The sequence below is a fragment of the Poecilia latipinna genome, unplaced genomic scaffold, assembly GCF_001443285.1.
Source record: "Poecilia latipinna isolate Pla-1442-1.1 unplaced genomic scaffold, P_latipinna-1.0 Scaffold353, whole genome shotgun sequence".
Taxonomy (NCBI): Eukaryota; Metazoa; Chordata; class Actinopteri; order Cyprinodontiformes; family Poeciliidae; genus Poecilia; species Poecilia latipinna.
Window position 1 is genome coordinate 42,992 of NW_015112969.1, and position 22,945 is coordinate 65,936.

General features: G+C 37.0%; 1 protein-coding gene across 5 annotated transcripts in view; it reads right to left on the bottom strand.

The window, feature by feature from the left end:
• Nucleotides 1-22,945, bottom strand: part of rnf24 (ring finger protein 24) — a 35,064-nt gene that overhangs the window by 6,704 nt on the left and 5,415 nt on the right. The window contains exons 2-6 of one of the 5 annotated variants that reach the window (XM_015035985.1): nt 16,431-16,490; nt 12,824-12,973; nt 8,490-8,532; nt 6,544-6,585; nt 1,878-1,957 (exon numbers count right to left, since the gene is read on the bottom strand). In XM_015035985.1, the coding sequence (XP_014891471.1) occupies nt 1,878-1,957; nt 6,544-6,585; nt 8,490-8,532; nt 12,824-12,973; nt 16,431-16,447 (332 nt within the window). In that variant the 5' untranslated portion in view covers nt 16,448-16,490. Of the gene's footprint in view, nt 1-1,877; nt 1,958-6,543; nt 6,586-8,489; nt 8,533-12,823; nt 12,974-13,203; nt 13,478-16,430; nt 16,491-22,440; nt 22,543-22,945 lie in introns of those variants that run through there. The other 4 variants (XM_015035989.1, XM_015035986.1, XM_015035988.1 and 1 more) reach the window with 4 other exon arrangements.

Below are 22,945 nucleotides of genomic sequence, written 5' to 3' on the forward strand. Positions count from 1 at the left end.
CTTTATGGCAAAAAAAACTCTTTAAAAAAAAAAAAAAAAAAAAAAAAAAAAAAAAAAAAAAAAAAAAAAAAAAAAAAAAAAAAAAAAGAAAGGAAATCTTTAACACTGAAAAAATCATTTTATATAGTTTGGAAATCTTGAGAGAGAAAAACTAATGCTAGAAACTGAAGACTAAATAAATAAGCAGAAAAAGAAAAGAATAGGAAGAAATGAAAACATTTCTGTTTCAAGCTAAGAAAGATAATCGAATGAGGCAGGAGTAGAGTTAGAAAATAAGACATAATAATGTAAATAAACTGGAATTGGGGGTAAAAATCCTGTTTGAGAAATCCCTTTTAACTTAATTTATCTGTAAAACAAAACTTGAAAATCTTGGTGCCACCCAGGGCAGCGATAAATGAGCTGTCAGCTGTAACAGCCCATCAGTCAGAAATCCCATTCATATCCATATCATATCCTTGGGATGCCCTGCTTCATTCTGATGGGACTCTATCAGGCATCACTGTCTATTCAGATTGTAAAATATACGCAAACAATCCAGAGGTCACAAAGATGTCCTCCTCTGGCCACGTGAGTATGTGCTGTGTTAAAATAAAAACAAGACCTCACAGAAAATCCCACAATGAAACGGAGTCAGCTGGTCAAGACATCAGGAGGAAATAAAAAAAAGGACATCTAATCACATGGAACATATTATGACAGCTGAATCATTTAAAGAGCATTAAAAATATGAAATGTGAAAGAGTCCAGAATGTATGACTTCTGAACACTGCAAAGAAAACTCGTATCATAAGCATCAAAGTGTTAGTTTGACCCTTGATGGCTTCTCTGGGAGGCCATTACAGTGAGCAGAAGTGAGGTGTGTCCGTCAGCAAGCTTCTACTGCCATGATTTGACTAATGTAAAGCAGTTTCATAAATGAGGAGAGCAAGAAAATGTGCAGGTGGCAATTCTGATCTGTGGAAACCAAATGAGTTAAAAAGATACTTTAAGGCTTCTGAAGCTTTTAAAACGTTTTTACTCTTCCTTTTAGTTATTTTTACCACATGAGGGTAATGTGAATAAATTTAAAACGAAACTTCCAAAGGCTGATTTTGTTATTGAAAGACAAATGATCCAATCCAACCCTGTGTGAATCTGAATGCCTTGTGGCACCAAGCATCAATTTTACCAATGCTTTGCTTTTTAAACATTTTCATATTATTGTTAATTTTCTAGTTAAGTGATTGATTCTACTGCTTTGGCAGTGATCTGGCTTGGTTATGTCTAGTTATATTTAACCAGGTGGATTTTTTTTTCTCTTAACAACTGAAACCGTGATTTCAAATCACTGTGGAAAGTGATTTGACTCTCACTTTCCACCCCAAGTGAGAGTCAAATTGAGAACTTAGTAAACTTTCCAAATGTCTTGAATTTGTCAGTCAGTTATAGATACTGTATGGCTTATTGCTTTTTTTTTTTACCCACTTAAAGATCAACCAAATAATGGTTGGATTTAAAGGCTCTCTGAATAAAACTGCATGGTTTTACTTGTAAACACATTAAAAACCGCCTCTGGTTTGAATTCTTTCAGCCACTGGGGGAAAACTAGGTCAAAGGACTCGACTAAAGTAAACAACTCGGTTGAAACGTTTGGGACACGAGGTGAGATGTGGGATGAAGTTAGCTCATCTAATCCATTACGATCTGTGTCTTCCACTCCGAACGTCTTTAGTTTTATATTCATCTACTGTTGAATGTTAAATTTCACACTTTTTCTTAATGTCACCCATCACTGTAATTGGTGATGATAGGACTTATAAAAATTGCCTTCTTGGAAAAAAACGTCATGTATACTTTAGTTGATGGCAAACTCCCAGACGAAAGCCTTTACTTACTTCCGATGAAAGGCGTGTTTGCATGGACAGATCCCCAGCTCATCTTTCTGCTTGAACTCCTCCAAGCACACCGCACATATCTGCAAGAGAAGGCCAGAGCTTCAGCTACCACTTCTGTATAAAGTGTGCAGGAGCTGGAAATGTGTTGATAATTCAGTTCACTTTGGTTCTCTCCGCACTAATCTCAGTTTTGTGTCGGTGGACTGCAAACAAACCGCTCAGGCGAGCCATGAATGTCTGGCTCACAAAGAAAAACACAGCTGTGGCCAAAATCCACACAAAAAGACAATAAAAGGACATGGAAAAACCGAAGAGTAACTGACCAACTATGTCCGGTTATACAAGTCTTGACTACCTGTGGCCTTTTTCTGATTTAACGGGAAGGCAAACGTCGTCACTGGGAAAGCTTTTCAAACAAACATTGCAATGTGATTCTCTGAATGTTGTCAATGACGGATTCCAGATGGACAGGCCAATCCACTGATTCAAATGCATTTTTTCCTGAAGAAAACATTCCTTTCATAGTGTTTAAAAAAATTTAATGAAAAGCAGTTTTCATCTGTTCTCTTTGGCAGGAACACAGCTCTGCACCAGACTCGTATAACTAGCAGTAGACCTAGTAACTTATTGTTTTGCTGTTTCAGTCAGTCAGTTTACTATAACTCACTGAAAAGGAGCCGTACCCAGTGTTCAGACTAGGACTATTTGTTCAATAATCAGTCATTTGAGGTGAAGTTATCAATTTTCAATTTGTCTTAAAGAGGGGAAAAAAGGCAAAGAAGCAATATTTGGCCTCACAGTTAAATTATGAGTTAACTCTGATAAAGTATGTTTTATAGTTCGGTTTCACAAGCTATACCGAGACGTGGTCAAATCACAGTCAATGGAAAAAACAACAAGCAGCAGTAAAAAGCACTGCTCACCAAAAGCAACACAAAGCAGCGCCTCGTGTTGCCAGAAAGTATGGATGAGCCCCATGAAAGCTCCTGCAAAGGTTTTCCTGGAAGATGTGTCCTATCTTTGCTAAGAATGAACAGGGTTTCAGAGGAACATCATGCCTCTGATGATCCGGGACGACTTTGTTGCTTCAAGTCTCTCTCCCAGGAAGTCCAGAAGCAAAATGTCTGGCCATCACTCTGCCACTTTTAGCTCATTCACACTTTGGTTTTATCAACAGAACAATGATCTGCAGCTCACTGGCAACTTCACCCCTGAATGGCTGCAAAAAATGACGGATATGTATCAGCATTTGGTGCTACCAAGGGCGACACCAATAGTTGTAAGGTTTAGGGGACAAATACTTTTTTCCCATAAGGCAGGATGATTTTTATAGCCTCTCCCTTTAATAAATTAAATCATCATTTGAAAATTGCAATTTTGGTTACTCATATTGTCTTTGACTGATGCTAACATATTGGATGATCTGAACGAGTGTGAACAAGTAGCAAAAACTGAATATATCTGTAAGGGGGCAGAGAATAAAAGATATTTCATCAATATTTCAGAGGGCTGACATCAAAAAGCTCTTAAGCCTTAAACTTACAAAATGTTTAAGATTCATTTATTCAGAGAACTTCATCCTAACTCTCATCCATTCACCCAGCCCAAGATTAGCAAATTTAATGGTAGTTTAGCAGAGAAGCATTATTCATGTTCATGCTTTAAAGCCATCTTGGTTAACAGCGCCACGGTTCACAGGCCTCCACGTGCTTTCCTAATTAGATTAACAGCCGGGGACCACCCATGACGGCGTGAGGCCCATGATCACAGCGGTGGCCGCACATCTAGGGTCACGCTTGCTGAGATCAAATATTTACAACTGTTCCCCAGATGAAAACAGATTCTTCTCAAATTAAGGCAGGACCAAAACAGACAGCTAAAGAGAAGAGAATTAAATATGGATGAGCTCAAAAACTAAAAGTCTATTTTTACCTGAAGGCTAAATTAGATTTGATTTGTAAAAGTACCGTCAAGCATCACTGTTGGACTGTGCGTCAGTCTATTTCTTTCTTGCCAAATACAGACAAGCACATTAATTAGTCAAGAACAGGTAAACTATCAAACCACAGATTAACAAATTACTATTTTACCTTCTGTGTAAAGGTGACACGACAAATTCCAATTTGTCATTTTCTGCACTTTGTTAATACATGAATACAAAAACAATCATTTATGGTGGAGATTTCTGCAGAGTTCAGTCTTTACAGATTATCATGATGGGTGGACAGAACCTCCGATTCTGGATGGATGGATGATGAATGGATAAAGGGATGGATATATTCGGAGGAAGGGATACAGAATAAGCAATGGGAAATATTTTCTGACCTTGAAAATAGCTAGCTTCCGATTCCTCAAGACTTTTGGAGATTGCGTGGGAACTCTGCATGTTGCCAACTGCATTAGTTGAATCACTTTGAAATGGTGCCGCATGAAGCTGCAAACATTCCTGGTACCGATCTCACAAAAGACTTGTTATGGACGAAGTGTGCAGTTAATGTCTGGTCAGTGACCTGAGATGACAAGCCACACTGTGCCCACACCGAGCTGCTCCAAGAGTTAACAACAACCAATTCAGCGGCTGACAGAAACTTCAAATTACAAAAGCATGAGCATCGAAACGGTTCGTCTACCCGCACTCACAAAACTTCATTCACCTAGTGGACAGCTCTTTTATGGTAGAAGGTTTTCAGCTGCAACAATGACTCCTTTAGCCACCCAGATTTATGGGTGGATGGACAGCTGTGGCTGAAAAGAACTGTATGGGGGCCCGAAGCTTTTTCTTCTGACCAGTTTTGGACACAGAGCAGCTATTTGTTTGGATGTCTGCTTTGCTCTCTGCATTGGAGAACAGATCAATGTTCTTCCTTTTCTTGAACACCTTGCCTGAGATTTCACACTCACAGTTGAGATTGACAGGGAAAAACAAATCCCTTTTACCAATAGTCCTGTAAGCTTCAATTCAAACTTTCCCAAAATGTCACAGAAGTGAATGCTAAAATGGAAATTTTACAAACATTTTACTCAATTTGTGACTTAAAACCGTTGGAAACAGCAAAACGAGGTATGTACAGACTTTCTTTTCACTTATTATGCAAAAATATTTGTCCTATGCGTATATGAATGTTCTAATAACTGTATTTCTGTACTTTAAAACAACTTAGTTATTTACATTAAAGTTTTGTACAGGCTTCAGTCTGAGATATAATACTTGGCATCCCAAAATATTCAAGGCATAGTTTTCACCATTTTATCAAAGTAAACCAAAAGTCAAATTACTGGCATTTTTAACACCAGATGTCATAAATACAATCAGTATTTGCTTTAGATTTAAAAGGTCTAAAAAAATTACCTTGATCACTTTAATGCAAAAATATTTTGAAATATATTGCATGAAGTTCACTGTTTACATAACACATTTTTATGTGTGCCAAGAAGGTTGGTTAATTTCAAACAAACTGCGAAGAGACTCTTCTAGAAGATCTGATTAGGTTACACATCAGACGTTCTCCGGCATGCCTTGACCTGTAAACCAATCCCAAACAAAGCTTCTTTTCTGTACTTTCCATTAAAATGTTGAAATTCAACCTAGCCTCACTCATGCCTCCAGGATAATCCTTTACATTCAAAAGTGGGTCATCCAGTCTGAGTTGAGTGTGCATTATTGTCCTTGACTTCTTTATTTTGTTTCAGTCTTGAATCACATTACACTTTCTTTCTTAAAAAAAAAAAAAAAAACACTCATATGCCCTGAGGGGCCAAGAGGGGGGTGGCAACAAACTGTGCCGGAGTTGGTGTGAAGATGAGATTCCCGGTGCTAAAGGGTTGGGGCTCTTGACTGGAGTTCACTCTAATTCAAACCTGGTTCTGCTGCGTTCTAGTAGTTTTCCAACTAAGCTTAGGGGAGGTTAATATTATGCAATAACGCCACAACAGAGACTGATGAGTTAAACAGGATATGGTAGTTATCACATGGCAATGAGTCATGTGAGCGCATCATGAAGAAAGCAATGAATGTCCCGGTCTTTACTGCTGTCTGAATAAACAAATTTATAACAAAACTGAGCAAAATGATTCCCCAAAAAGCATAGCTGAGTTTTATCACATTTTATTGGGATTTATGGGTTTGAGGTTTTGTTTTTTTTTTGAAGCCCCTTTTAAAGATTTTCATTTAAATTTAAGAGCAGGACTTACAAAAAGTTAGTTTCCTCAACCATGTCATACACTATATTTAACTTAAGAATTTAAACAAGTCTAGCTTTCGTCAACTTAGGCTGATGTTTTATTTGACTGCATGTGATTTCATTGTTTTTATACCTAGGTTGTCTTACTTCAAAACATTCACATGGTATACAGTAAGCTTCACTTCCGTTAAGGTTCTAATAACATCCATGTTTTCAAACCAAACCTTGTTAAAAGCACTTTTCCATGATGTGGAAACCGTTAAAAGACAGAAATATTTTCATAAGTCAGGTTCAGGAGCTTTTGCACAACACAGCCTGTCATTGGCTTCCACTTAGACACAACACTAAGTGAACACATGTTCGCTCCACTGTTGTTCAACTTCCTATTTTCTGATCTAAAAACCGATTAAGTTAAATTCAGAATATTCCAACAACTACAAAAAAAGAGCAGACAATTTTCATATTGAAAAATCTAAAAGGTTTACCTCATGCAAGTTTAGCTCTTTGACTTTTTCCTTCTGAATGACCTGAAAGGGAAACCAAAATATGATGAGAAGCATGCTTTTTAATACAGTTAAAGCAAACAATTCTATTGTATTAGTCATTATTTTAGACATTGAATAAAACAGCTTTGACAGAATAAGTTCAAATCAGCTGCTAGTTTTCAAATAAAACATCCATGTGTAGAAGTGTGTTTGCAAACTCTGAGCTTGATGCTGTTCCACAGCCGACAGAGGAGCACAATGTTGTGGTGTTTTGAGGTTACAAGTCGAGAGACCAATTACAGAGACAAAGACTTCTTCTCTGCTAGGAGGTGGTCTTGCATGTGCTTCTGCACTTGTTTTAAATCAATATCAGGTTCTTTAACCATCTAGCAGCACAGTGAGTAAAACTGGCGTGCCTGTCTGTCTCTCTTGTTGGACTAGCTTTGCAGGCTGCATGTTGCGCACACTCTTCTCCACTAATGGACACATTTCTTGCAGCATAGCCTGGCATTTAAAAAGTTCTGTGAGTGCACAGAGAATTACGTTGTACTTAAAAAAAAAAAAAGCAACAATAGTCTTGAAATACCAACAGCTGTCAATCTAAATCGTACAACAGAAATTGTATGCTTCAAAGATAAGGGGGTTTAGGACTTTTTTTTCTGTACAATTTCATACAATTTATGCATTCCACTACCCCAGTACAATATATTTGATACATAATGCACAATGAAATATATCACTATACATTTCTGCATACTCATCATCAACGTGAATATCAGATCAATTTTCTGCTGTATTTTTGAGTGGGTGAAAGACAGACAACTGTGTTTTAAAAAATAATAATCAGAAGAAACAAGAACTTGGTGCACAAATTCAAGATTACTGCATATTTTCTCCAATCCACACATGATCAAAATTGAATGTACAGGTTCAGATATATAGATACTCCCTCACTAATATTTGGTCAAACCTCCATGAGTGACTTTCTGTCAATGTTGTGTTTTGAATCCATCAATGAGATTCTGCCATAATTCTGCCTGGATATTTGACAACTCTTCCACACAGAACTGGTACAGATCATCTGACTGAACATAAAATATGTACTTGCCAGAAAAACAATAATAATAATAATAATAATAATAATAATAATCAGTTTTGAAATAGATGAAGCATGTCAACATTAAGCTGCTGGAATAGCCAAAACCTCAGCCCTAATTCAACATCTCAATATCAATAAGTGCAAAATTGCAGTTGCAAAAACTGTGTGGATGCAATAATTCATGGGCTATTATATTTAGGTGCCGTTCTCTCAGACTCTCCATTCCTACAATACATTTGCCCAGTTGGATCGATTTTTACTGTCCTTGATGCCCAAAACTCAATAAACATCTTAGGAGGCTTTACACTAGAGTTGTATCGTATGTTTTAAATGAACCAAATGAACCCATGAATATAGAGCCTTTTTTGGGGGGCAGGAGTGAAAGCTCAGAAAAAAACACCAGTTGGGAGAAGCAAGTGAACTCTGGCACACCTGAACAGGTATTTAGAAAATTCCATGCCAAGCATCCAACCAAATTAAATGGGTTTTCATTTCCTCTTTTAAGAACAGCGTCTATCTTCATTCGTAATTATACCAGAAGATAGCTGATGGGTTTTGATTTGGAACCAGCTAAGAAATATCAATTCAAACCTCAGTAGGGTGTATGTATATATTTGACCCTGTGATGATAAGAGAAAACCAGTAGACCAAACCATTGCACCCAGTTCTTGGTTTTAAAGTGAATGCAGTAGTATGATGTATAACCTTTCCACACTGCAAAAAAAAAAAAAAAAAAAGATTAGATGTAACATTAATGTTTATTAAAAAAATTATATTCAAGTCAATGACAAATGCGTGCAACCTTCAAATAGGAACTGTGTGAGTGTGTTTGCAAGCGTTATCTTACTTGTTTGTATGCATATAGCTCTTTGTGTGCTTGGTGCCGTAACCTGGGGAGACGGACAGACAAAACACCTTTCTGATTAGCAATTGACTGATTAACATGGACACATATCCTGCATCCTGCAATGGTGGACAAAACAAAAAGAGGTGGACAAAACTGGCTTTGGTAAAAGAGAACAAATTATCCAACAACGTTGGCTTTCATGTAAATTAGCAAACGCATCAGGAGATAATTTTACATGTAATATACTTTAGAGAGAAGGTCAAAAAAGAAAGAGCAGAATAAATGTCTTGGCAAAGTGTGGTGAGTCACAAAGTTCAGTCTGTCATTTATTTCACCAGGCCAAAAATAACTTCCTGACTAAAAACATATGGCTTTAATCAACCAAACACAGAAAGAAGGCAGGATATCTCCTGAAAGAAAACTTAGAATCTTTAGAGATTTATTTTGCCAACTGAGGCAGGAGTAAGTCAAATTACATATAAACAGATGATATTCTTGGAAGACTTTAAGCCCTCCTTTCTTTACAAAACACTGCACCCTCAGGTAAAACTATAATTAAGTGAGATTTTAACAGCCATTAGGAACTGCAGGCTGTTTAAACAAGTCTTACACAGTTCCAAGAAAGTTGGGACAGACACAAGTTGAGCTTTAAATACACATACTTCAGAGAACAGCAAGAGAACATGATGGACATTTAATGAGAAGAGAATCCACAGAACATACTTCAGAGGGAGATTAAATAATACAGAAAAGGGACGGGGGAAAAAAAAGCAAAAGAGACAAAAGAAATTCATAGGTTTGTAAGATTTACCTCCATTACTAGTAACCTTAACCTCTCGCAGCAGAGTGAGAGGGATCTGTAAAACAAGCAGCACAGTCTAGGAGAAAAACTGACATTTTGAAAGAGGTCAGCATGTAAAGGTGCAGAGACTCCAAATGGTTTGGGGGATCCTGTGGGGTGGGGGTGGGGGGGGTCAAAGTTCAGAACGTCACTGGATTATGAATGATTTATGTGGGGTGTTCGGCTGGGTTGCTAAGGCCGACGAAGAGGATAAATGAAAAGAATGTTACATCTCTTGCCATCCAGCATGAGCAGTTTTAAAAATGTTTTTAAAACATTAATAATGGAAATTGTTTGACATACCAGCCAAATGACCAGTCAGTATAAGTCAGTAAAAGAAAATCTGAAAAGCAGAACAGTATCAAAATCAGTATTGGGCATTAAGGAGTAATGATGCATCCAGCTGAGATGTTACACATTATTGGGTTCAGAATATCTTTCGAATTTTCAGGAAGTCTAGGAATTCCCTTTATTTGTTTTAACAAATAGAAAAAAGTTTGGATATTCCAGTTGTGCTGCTACAAACCTTTAGGTTTTTTATGACTACATGAAAAACCCATGACTTATGAATGGTGATCTTTATGCCAAAAAGTCTTTTTTGGTTTTTACCAACTGAAGAAAGGTTTTATAAATCTCAAAGTGAGTTTAAAAAAAAAAAATAAAAAATCTGGGATCGGTCCAGAATTATTCAAATGAGATTTGACAAGACTAAATGTTTTACATTTCGAGCAAATGTAGCTGAGACTGGTGAAACTAAAACAGTTTTTCAATTTAGAATCAACAAGAAGCTTTGAGACCAATTTTAATTTTAGTGTTGTTGCCTGCAAACCATCGGGACAGGGGTGTCCAAATTGTGACCCATTGATTATTTGAGACCCTCATCATGACTTTGTGGCTTCAGTCTACAATTTAAGCAGGCGATTTAGTCCAAAGGTTGTCAATTCAGATGGATTTTTTCTCTCTCTCTTCACTAGCTGCATTTCCTTTACAAACGTGCACAAAACTTTATCAATATATTCTGGTAATGTCAAAAAAATAAATAAAATAAAATAAATTTTTGCAATTCCAGTGTCTCCAACTTTTCACACACGGAATGAATTTCTGCTAAAACCATGTCTTCTTATTCATTTCTTCATCTCTGGATGTTGCACATTCCCTGATCTTTTGCTGGCACAACCAAATAAACCAACTGTTCAAGCACTGTTATTGTTTATTTACAGAAAGTGAAGAATACGTACTATAGGAACACGGTCAGCCTTTAGGCAAACCATGCTACATATTTTACACGTGTGTGGACAGGCTGACAAACCACTGAGAGAGGTGGTTGAGGGTTTCTGTGAGAGGCTGCCTTGTGTCAAAGTGTGTGTGCAAATTTGTCTCTGCTGGAATTTCGCATGTCAACTCTAACACTGGCATCTTTTAATCATATGTCCATAAAGCAAGAGATGTGATGTGGAAAAAAGAAAAAAAAAAGAAAAACAGAATTACCCTTCTGTGACCTTTAAGGCTAATCTGGTTCTCACCAGAATCCTTTTCAAAGCAGAAAAATTATCATAATCAAGACTGAAAAGATAAAAATTACAGATTTGTAATCAAGTCACTTGTAAACACACCATCTGACAACAGTGTGGGCCCCTACACTAGAATACAAGCCCATTCATAACCATAAAATGTTTAAACTGCAAATTAAATAAAGGCTAACACTTACTGAGGAGTTGCATACAGTGCAAAAATCCCTCACAAAATGCCTTTTTGGAACATTTAGCAATGTTTTTGCTGCAGAAAATGTGTAGCTGAATTTTTTGCTGCCGGTTAGCTGCCACAAAAATTGTGATGTGTGTTTTTTCTGTTACCACAATGATAGGTGTACAAGAATACTGCAAACACATGGGCACAGCTAAGATTACCAGTTTTCAGCAAGAATGCACTGAACTGAAGTGTGTACAAGTAATTTTGGTCCAGTCGTTTGGAAGGCTGCTTCTTTAGCTTTGTAAAAGAAATCCTTTACAGAGCAAAAATGTCTTTTTACTTCTAGTTGCCAAGCTGATCCTGACGTTCAGTACTGAATCACTGAACTACATGTAAGCCATGAAGTGTTTCTAATTTACAGGTAGATGAGAAATTGTAGGAGTAGTTATTTTTACTTACCCTCTGCCCTGCAAGACAGGATATGGCAAGATGGCGAGGGGAGAGTTTTAGGAGAAACAGCTGCTTCTCACTGTCTCAGATAAAACAATGTAGTGCATTATGTGTGTTCAGTTTGCTACTGGCTGAAAACAAACACCCTGCATTACCAGCACTGAGGATAATCTGATTATACCCAGTAGTTTATAAAGAGGGTTGAGGAATTGACTACTGAAGTAAAGATTGTTTTTGGATTATGGATATTTAGCAGATTACTCGTAAATCTTGCTGGATTTCAGATGGTTAAAATAAAGTACTAAAATTGGCACTTTTAAAATCTAACAAATGCAGAAGTAATAGTGGTACGACTGAGACACAAAAGAATATAATGGGAGCAATGAAGAGGATAAGAGACTTCAAGTGCCATGATTATAGAAAGCAACTTAAATGTAACTCTTACATAATTTAGATAATTTTATTAAAGGAAAGTGTCTTCTCCAAACTGTGCTGTTGAAATATTCTGTTTTTGAAAACGTTTTTAGACACAAAAATCATCACAACACTTTAAAAAGGAAGAAATAAACAACAGCAATGGCAATGCCACACAGTATGGTGGTTGTAAACAAGTTTATATCATATTCTATACACTCTAATGGCATTCATATACAGTTAGTCAATGATGCAGACACAGACAGATTCTCTACTATTTGATTTAACAGTTGCTATCAACGCCTTCTGTTTTGACATTCTTCAGGATCCCAAGTCGCTCAACAGAACAGACATTTGGTATAGTATGAATAAAAATTCAATATATATTGTGGGTGTAACAATACAGTCAGCTAATGAAATGAGACTTTATATGACATTGGGTTGGCAAAAATGTAGTAATTTTTTTTTGGAAGAACTAAAAACTTCCATTTTATTGCAAACATATTAAGGGGTCTACAAATAAAAAATGTTTTAAAGGATTTGTAATCAGTGCAGAATATCAACCCAGTTTTGACTTATTTCTATAAGTTGTGTGTTTTCTAAGGTATTTCTGAAGCAAAAACAAAAAATCTTCACAAATAAAAATTCATAAATAAAATAAATTAAACATAAATAGATCTGTTTCAAAGGTTCTATTCAGTGTTGCATTATCCAGTTTAGGTTTTGACCAGAGTAAGTATTTTAGATTTTGAACAAAACATGATCAAATTCATCCAGACCTACTAAAACTAGCTAGCTTTTCCTCCAAAGCGGATGCAGATGTTGACCTTAGATCTTCTACACTCAACGCTAAAGAAATTCCTGAATGACAGTTTTTGCCACGGACCCATGAAAAAGCCAGGAATCTCTCATCCAAAACTAAAATGTGCGCAGCTCTTACCTGATCAGGTAGCAGCAGAAGAGGAGGCTGAGGATGAAGACAAAGATGGCTGTCCCAAAGACCACAATGTAGATATTAAGAGGAAGGTTCTGGAACCCTATATTTGGCATCTTGAAACCGTAGTGTGGGAAATCGGAGCTCATGGATATTCTAGATGGAGAGAGACATATGACATGCAAAATGTAAGTAGTTGCACATTCTGTCTGCACTGAGAGACACATAATATGTGTTGACATAAGATAGTACAAAGTAAATCTAAGCATTTTTATTTTGAATATTTTGTATTATGAAAGTACAGCTCAGGTATTTTAAATGTTAAAATCAGTAAACAGACTAAAAAGATACTCATGGAAAATCAACAGTATTTAGAGCAGACCTACGAATTTTACAGCCTGGGGGGCCACATTAAGCCTTTTTCGTAGAAGTTGGTGGCCCTCGTAGGTCAATAAAAAATCTCAAGTCAAAAATGCCAAAAGTGTTAATCCTACATGCAAGCACAAGTGTGCTTCTGTAATTTTTAAGTGTTGACAGGATCAATATTTCAGCCCGACTGCCCAATATTGTGCGGCCTAACTCCTACTTGCTGAAATCGAAGGTAAAGTGACTCTGACATCTGTTCCTAGGAATTACTGTTTAAACTGGCTTTATAGACTGAACAAACATCCAGTAATCTGCACAAACATGGTTTCTCTGACAACTGCATTTTTCCAAAAGAGTCACTAAGAGGAAATTGAAATAATGCAGTTGTAATTCATTTATTGCTCAGTTGCCATGGGACCTGGTACAAACCTGCTAAAAACCAGTTCAGTTAATGATCTGGCCCTCACCAATACTATATTCATGTGGTCCTTCAGGAAAATAACTTATCCTGATTTTAACATTGCAGTGTCTTCAAATATATAATTAAACACATTACAAATTAAAACAGCTTAAATTTTGAAAATAATTTAGCCAAGTGTAGGTATTGACAACATCCAATTACAGCGATGCATAATGAATTTTAACAGGGCACATGATATTAATTGGTGAAGAGACTCAGGATTTATACCAGTAGAGACAAAAGACATAACTAAACTAATGCAACTAGGAATGCACAGACATAAAAATTTGGGCCAGTATTTATTTCTAATATTAATATCTCTGTGATAGTCGATAACAAATGTGTACAGATGTCATACATTTCACTACATTTTCAACACCTCGATAAAAATGACCACCCTGCTGACTTCAATGGCTTCTCTGTTTCAGTTAAACTTCCCACAGTCCTGAGCTGCATCACTGTTACTGTCACATGACCAAACAAATGCCACATGGCCAACTGTCTTCCCTCCCCCTCCAGAAACAAAAGGAAATTCCTAATATCACCGTACATACCAATGTTAGTGCCAACATATTGTGCATCCCCTAAATGTAATGTTCAACCCTATAAATGCACCTTTTAAATTTCGTCCTCACTTAAAACCGGATGCTCATTTGTGCAAAAACAAAATGCTGAAGATTTGCATAAACCGGTTAAACCTAAAAAATACATCATCTAAACTGAAAGCAAATAGCAGATGAATCTCTTAATGAACAACAAATAGCACAAAGGCAATATGGCATGCATAACATTTAGCCTCATCTATGGCTAATGCAATTTAATGGGGCTATATACAACCCCTCTATTTTAAAACAGACGGATACAGTGCCTTGCCACAGTATTAACACCCCTTGAACTTTTTCATATTTCATCCTGTTACAACCACAAAGATCAAAGTATTTCTTTTGATCTGTTGACCAAAAGAGAACAGAGATAGAACATTGCTTTCAAAAGCTTTTTCCACCTAAAAACCTAAATTTCAATCACTAAGACCTAACAATTTATAAATTAAGAATAAATACATCTGTTTTGCTCTGTCTGTCACATGCTCTATGAAGTTGGTGGTTGCAACGGATCAGAAATGTGAAAAAGTTCAAAGGGAAAGTGGATTACTTTTGCAAGATGCTGATTCTGCATATATCGTTTGTTTAAACAAATCCCATCATTAAAGCCCTATAAACTAATTCGTAAAAGTAATGCCATACCAATAACAGCCTATTGGTCAAGTTCTCCCACTCAAAGGGAACATGACCAGACATGTCCACACCTACACTTAAAGAGGGACCGTGGAAGAGGAGGAGGAGCAGTAGGCGGAGGGGACGACAGGAATAGCTGTCTGCTCCTTTAGGGACACCGTCTCAGGCCTCAACCCACCCCAAACAGCTTCGTTCCCCGACACTCCCCCTGTGGAAACTTTAAGGACCATTAACAATCCCCTGGATAACCATAAACTCGCCCCCACACAAACGGGCACTCGGTTATACAACGTCAGGATAACCTCAGCCCCTGAACTACAGCTACACTCAGTCCTTGCATAAGGAACCCCCTCCTTCTCAACTCCCGTAAGATATGCCTGTGTAAAGCTTGATGCAAAGGAAGTGTTCCCACATCTACCTTATGTATCTGATGGTTCTCTTTCAGATCAATGTCTAAGCATCTTACTGTGACCAAAAATTAGCAGCTGGGCTAAGTTTCATGGATGACTCCAGCAAACAAGTATGCAGGACAGGAAGTTTAACGAGGACACAAAGGCCGGTCGGGTTGTGTGGAGTTGCATAAGAAGTGAAAGTCAACAACGCTCCACAGTCTTTAAAGATATCATCATGCCTAGAAGTTTTAGCAGCTGGCAGGGGATTTCACTCAGCTCTTTACATAAATCGTTGACAGGCCAAACAAGTTGGCTGACTGATGAGGCTGCTACATTACACTTATTAAATGGATCCAACAGAGCTGCTACAAAAACATCACCCAATCGCTCCCACGAGGAAATTAAATACTTGAGATTTTAGACCATCTTTATACCATCTACAGCACTGATTCCCAAGCAAGTTGTGGATAAAGAGAGTCCCTTTGGACAAAGTTATAGCTTACCAACCCAACGGCTTAAAGTTGCTCTAATGAGATTCCAAAAAAAGTTTGAATTGACCAGCTTTTCATTCTGCATACGGACCGACCTGTTAGTGCACACTGCTGGTCCGCTTGTCTAAACGAGGCTACTACACTTTTCCCTCACTTACAAATGGGACAAATTCACATGCAGAGTTAAACAAGTACTCTGATGGTTGAATCAGAATCAATGAATCAAAACAAGAAAAAAAAAATCTTATGTCTATATATTTATATATCCAACACTACTGTAAAATTACAGCTGAGGCCAAAATTATTCAAACCCCTGGCAGATTTACATTTAAAGTAACCTCTAATGTAACTCCACATAATTCACCAATATGCTGACCCCATGAACGTGTCAAAGACATCATTGTCCCCATATTTCCAGCTCTTTAATCTAAAGTTGAAGGTCTAACTGTGTAAGATATTTCTTCCCTTATCTGAACACAAACACGTCACTGAGCTACAGCAAAATGACAAACACCACTGTTTGTCATTTTGCAGACAAAACAGTTTGACATTTCACCATTCTTTTAATAAATCATCATACTACTAATCATTAAAATGACTTGATAAAACATGTAAATTCATGCAGACCACAGATTCATGCATGTGCCATTTCTTTTGACGTACACATACCCAAGTGGTGCCTTCATGCTGAAGAACAGAAAAGTCTGCACAGACTTGCAGCACAGGCCTCTGTAAAGTGACATAATGTGTTGTTGAGAAAGAAACTTGTGAGTTTGCTGCTGGTAAGATTTTTGGACCACAGTATTTCTGTCTCCCTTTCAGATCAGCCCACGTTGAACCCATGCCCCTCTCCACTGTGACTCCTTTTTGGTGTCTCTGTCTGATGAAAGACACAGCAACCTCCCCTTGCTTATCAACAGTCAGAAACAGCCACCTCTGGAAAAATCAGAGTCAAACATACTGACAAATCTACAGATGAATTGCAGAAGTGTCCATGTCTCTTCATTTTACCATACAACCACAAACTTCATTGTATTAAACTAAGATTGTATGGAGAAGACAAATACAAAGTAGCTATACGTCATAGGGGGGCAAAGCAAACATTTTAACTTTTTGGTCTAGGTGCAAAGTGCTATGTGTGACAGAAAACTAACAATCCACAGGACACTGCACAATTGAAAATGGTGGTGGCAGCATCATGCCGTGGGAATGCTCATCAGCAGAAGCAAATTTTAAAATATATGGAGCAACACTGAAAGAACACATTTAAAAATGGTGCAGAGGTGAGCAATTACTAAGAATACAATTAGAGCAACAATAGAAAGCTTCAATTTACATGTATTTCAAATGGCCCAGTCAAAGTCCAGACCTATACCCAATTGAGAATCTGTAGCAAAATGTTAACATTATTACTTCCTATCCTCTGAGCTTGAGTGATACTGCACACTTGGAATAGGCTAAATTTTCTGTCTCTAGATGTACAAAACTGATGTAAGACTTGCTGACTGTTAATCCCCATCAAACTGTGTTTTATTCATGAAACATTTTGAAAAACCATATTTTCCCTTCTGCTCCGCAATGTATGTGTTACTTTGAGTAATTTTGTCACATAAAAGTCCCAGTAACCATTTGTGGTTGTGAAAATATGGTTCAAATAAATAACCAAGAAGAAAACGTTATTCTTGACAGATTGACAAGCTTAAAGAGTACAATTTTGTCCAGCCCCAATAAATAAACCCAACTTTTCATTTTTGTCTGCTGAATTTAAAAAGCTATGATTCACTTTTTTTCTGTTATGGTTGTAATTTTCTTCTGGTATTGCTGTTTAAATAATTACCACCGTCAGCATTTTACCCAATATACAAACATACTTGAACATTAACATAGTCCTAGTTTTTGGCAAAAGTTTGGTGGTGACATGACACTATGAGCATGATAATTCTAGGCATTTAGGTCTTTAGAGAACATCATTGTAAAAATGTCATTACTCATGGAAATTAGATTTTGTGACTCAGTTTTCAACTAGGTGCCACGACGCTGAATCTGCCAACAACTCCTTTGGTGTCAAGAATCGCTGATCGACAGGATCTTGGGAGTACCCTGTGATCCAGAAATCCAAACCCACTCGCAGTTAACATCCCACACAAACCAGAAATGTATCTAGAGTGAAACACTGCCAATGAGTGTATATGAACAACATTACACTCAGACCGGTAAGAAATTCGAGGAAAAAAAAAAAAAAAAAAGACAAGCAAATGGCTGAGTTTTCCATGCAGGTCAGTGATGACTCAGTGGTTTCACAAAGTTATGGTGAATAACTTCCACCATTATCCAAACAAGTGAGGCATAACTTCTTTGTTTAGGGACAGTATTTTCTGAACAATGGTTGACAGGCTTGCAATTTTATAAAACAAAGCCCGATGAGGTTTCTCTGGTGCGCTGGATCTTTAATAGCTGAATACATATTTTACTTGGTAAGTAACCACATTGTTTTTCACAAATATTGTAATTCTGATGTAAAACAATGCAAGTATCCAATTAAGAATATCTAATATGTCCCAACTCTAATGGATTCTACAAAATGGTTTGTTTCCCTCTCAGCTCTCCCGGTGGCGCAATTCCAAACAGCCCAAGGGATTAATCCCATAAGAGTAGGTAAACGTGGTATGATATGATAACTAACAGCATCTCATGGCTGCTAAACGGTAGAAATGATTTCATCTTTGATTCCAACTCTCTTACCAATCGTCTCTTCTCTCTCACTCAATTGTTTTCATATGGCCTCACCCCATTACGTAATGAGCAACAAGAATGTGCACAGCACATCACATTCATGAGAAATGAGAAAGGGCAGACACAATGCTCCTTGGTTTATGAAATATCATATTGTCTAACTTTTACATTTTAAATTATACTGTTAAAATGCCTTCAAATGCCAATTTATTGAGAAGTTTTGGGGTTTTTTTTGGAGGGGGAGGTGGTTTCCCACAAGAGTAAAAATAAATGTGTTTACTTTAAAAAGAAAAAAAGATAGATCACAGTTGTTTTAAACCATTTAGTTACTACTCTTTTTAATGTTGCTATAGTAAAGAAGACTAATTATTACACCACTATCATTCTCCATAAATCTATCCATCTATGTCTAATCTATGTAATATGCTTCACTTGATCATGGAGTTAGAGTATTATTGAAAATTAAAGTTATTTCATTAATTTATTGAAGTAGTCTCTACAGAAAGTAACTGGAAGGGGAAAAACAACCAAAAAATGGGATGATAATTAATAAAATAAAACAAAGTGAATGCAGCATAATACTTGACAATATGGCCCCAAACTTTTATTTTACATATCTGACTTTTTTCCTCCTTATGTTTCGATTTTTATTTGCTGCCTTCTGTCTATACTAGTTTTAAGCTCTTGATTATTTTTTTTTTAATTAACCTTATCTGTTCTTTGCAGATTCCAATTTTCTGTGTAAATAGGGGTTTTACCAGGCCAGTTTGGTATTTTTTATTACCATAACACTGTTCTTGATTATGTGGGAACTTCCTCTCGGGATTTCAAAACAGCTAATACAATGCCTCTGAGTCCTACTCATCTCAATCTACACCATTATTAGAAATTGTTCTCCAAAACATAAACAGGTTGGGGAAAAAAACATCCGCTCCACGCAAACAAAAACCTCTGGCCAATCAATACTACACAGTGGGCCAGAGGTCAACATTTCATGAGGGAACTTTCTAGTTACCAGATGAGTCATCACGGCATATTTGCTCAATACAACAGTTTAATTTTGACCAGTGCTGTTGGTCAAAACAAATATTTTTTGTAGTTTTCCAGTCATCACCATAAATCATCAGTTTAATTTGACAGGACGCCAGTTTGGACCAATAACAACTATTATTTGCCAAAATACTTGGTCCACTCCAAATAACTAGAAAAAGTGTGACAGGGTAAAAATAAAGTTATTTAATAAAGCAGCTAATCTTACAAATGTTGCTTAACACAACTGTCTTGAGCTTGATGTACCCAATAGACGGTTTAACATTACTGTAAATACAAAAATGAGGACTGTTGACGTGTCTTTACTACATAGAATTTAGGTCAATTGAAAGTCTTAAACTGATCTAGTTTCAGTCAGATCTGTAACTGTGGAGAAAACGTGGGACTTTAAGGAACCTTCCGGGATTGGCTGACAATAATTATCCAAAGAGCAGATTCATCAATCCTCCAGGTCACACACAAACAATGAACAACAAGGTACAAAGCACTAGAGACCTCACTTGTCTCAGTTAATGTCAGAGTTGATGTTTCAACAAAAAGAAAGAGACTGGACAGAGATGTGTTATCCATGGAAGAGTTCCAATGTCAAAACCTTAGCTGACACAAAACATCTTGACGTTTCCCAAGATCTTTAGGGAAAACTTAAGTTGACTGGTGAAACAAAAGTTAAATTTCTTGGAAAATTGGCTTTCTTTCACATCTGGTATAAAACTAACAATAGAACGTCGCCTGCAAGTAAACATGGTGTGCTTAGAGAGATGGCTTGGGACTGGTTAGTAACTTTAGGACCTCTCTTTTTGAATTCTGTACTAGAGTCTGGCCTTAAGAGGCCTTACACTCAATGACCTAATGTGAACCAGCAGCTCAAATAATTAGATTCAAACAAAACAAAAGGCATGGTTTGGGCTGGCCTAGTCAAAGTTCAGACTTTTTGTGGCATGACTTTAAACAAAACCTTTCAATGTGGCTGAAATAAAACAAATCCACAAAGCAGAGTGAGGCAAATTTCCTCAACAGCAATGTAAAAACTGATGCCTGATTACTGGTCATTAATTATGGTATGTTTACTGCTGAAAATAGTAGCATAGCCGGGTATTAGGTTTAGAAAAGTGCTTTCTGTATTTGCCCAGGTTATGTTTGGGAATACAATCTGAAGATCTGAACCATGCAATTATGAAAAATAAAAGCTTACAGAAGGAGCAAATACTTTATTACACAGAACTGAACATCCTGCATCACAAAGCTGGATTTCCTTTGCTGTTTTAGACAAAACAATTTGTCTCCCTATCCTCCTTAGTAAGTAAACTCAGCCTTGCATAACTTATTTGTCATGCTTAGCAGACTACAAGGTTTTATCAAGTGCAATAAAACCCCACAGCCACCCACCTCTCCGCCCAGACGTTATCCTTTATTGTGACTGAGCCATTTGCACACATATTACAAGAGCAAACAATGACCTCCTAAGCCTATATGCCTCAAATTGTCATTTCAAACAGCTGATGAGTCAGATAGCCACTGTTTTCAATCAAAAAAGCAGTAAAAATGCCAAGCCTAAAAAAAAAAAAAAAAAAAAAAAAACACTTACTTACTTTTCAGATCCATGTGGTTATTTTAACAAATACCACAATGCTTCCTGTAAACACCCGTTTCGCTTTGGCTTCGTACAGTAGTTCTTGTCAGCAGTCTACTGAATAATAGTTAAACATCTGAATGAGAAGTGGAAATTTCCACTAGCTGCCACGAGATGTGCTCATCTGAAACTTTATGCCAAAGGGCAGCAACAAACACCAGGGCCCCACAGGGCGAGGAAGGGGCTCATTAAAATGTGCTGGCATAGGTTATGAAGTGCCTGTGATTAAATGATACTTCAATCACATGCAGTCCACTCACATAGTGTCAAACCAAATGTTTAAAAAAAAGGCTGGTGTAATGAACAGCTTGAGCAGCTCCATTAATTACAACTTATTTTTTTGTACTGAACAAGTGATAGCTGACTTATTCAGAATAGTACACCACTTATTTCCCCTCATTGACTTTTCACTTTGTTTTCCTCGAAAGTGATCTGAGCACAATTTGAGCACAGACAGGATAAAAGAGTCAAGTTTATCTTTCAAACCACTGAAAGTCAAACTAGACGTATAATGTTCGTAATTAGGCGTCATAATGGTGGTATAAGAACTTTTTAAGACTTCAAATAAACTCACAATAACACAAAAATCTGTGTGTCTGTCAGGGAATGTGGGTGCAATAGTGAGTGTGGATGGATGAGGTGATCTATGCTGTATGTGGTTGGTTTATAGAAAAGCATTTCAGATAGTTGTTACTAATACAAGAGCCAGTATTTCTAGAGATGCGCCAAGTAACTGAATAACTGGACAGTTTTCAGTTTGATCAGTGAACGCACCATCAGCTAAGCTCTACCAGACCGACACTCTTCAGTAATGAAGTTGTTACTGCAGGAAGAAGTCCAAAAGTTAGCTATTTTCAGCATCGCTGTCTTGTTTACAGCCAAAAAAAGAGCACAGTTTCAAACTAGACATGAGCATACTTCAACAGGCAACTGGAACATGCTAGGAAATTTTTTTCACTTGATTTTGAGGTCACACAAAAGCTTTTTTCCTTTATAGAAACAAAAATGTATTGACAAAACACTCAGTAATGATGAAACAACTGATGCAGACAACAATAATAGCATCCGTGAAATTGGTAAAAATATCCAATATCTCAAAATTTGCTAACCAAAAATTTTGAGTAGCAAAATTTAGCTTCTTTATCCATGGAGGTTAAAGACGCATTTCACACAACAATAATTAGCTTTATTGAAGCTAAATTCAGCAACTCACCCTAAAGAAGCTTAAAAATGAAAAAAGCATTATTTATTTTTATTTATTTTTACCTCCACTACAGTTGGTGGTTTGCTCTCCTTCCCCCTGTGCTCTCCATCATTTCTCAGAGGACTCAGGGTAACTCAAGCTGACACAAACATGGGAGAACTGACACAAACAGCTGTCTCATGGCACTGACATTCCCCACCAGAATGACCCACTCGTTTCCCTCCTAACAGTACTCAGTGTCACCTTATTATCAGCTGCCATCAAACTTTAAGCTTTTACTTTCTTTTCTGACTCCCACCTAGAATTTCTGGCATGTGTATTTAGTTTTTGTTTCAGCAGCCACGCCTCATTGAATCAACATGAAAATGTTCAGCTTTAAAGTTGCAAATGGTGCAAAATCAGTAAAAAAAAAAAAAGGTTACATTCAAGCTTTAATAAATGTACCAACATAATTATTTACTTTGTTTCTTCAGCTGCTAAAAGCAGAGTGCAGGTCAACATAGTATGGGTCAGTCACTAAAAATAAAACTTATGTCAGGGTGAGAATTACAAGTAGTAAGTTAAAAA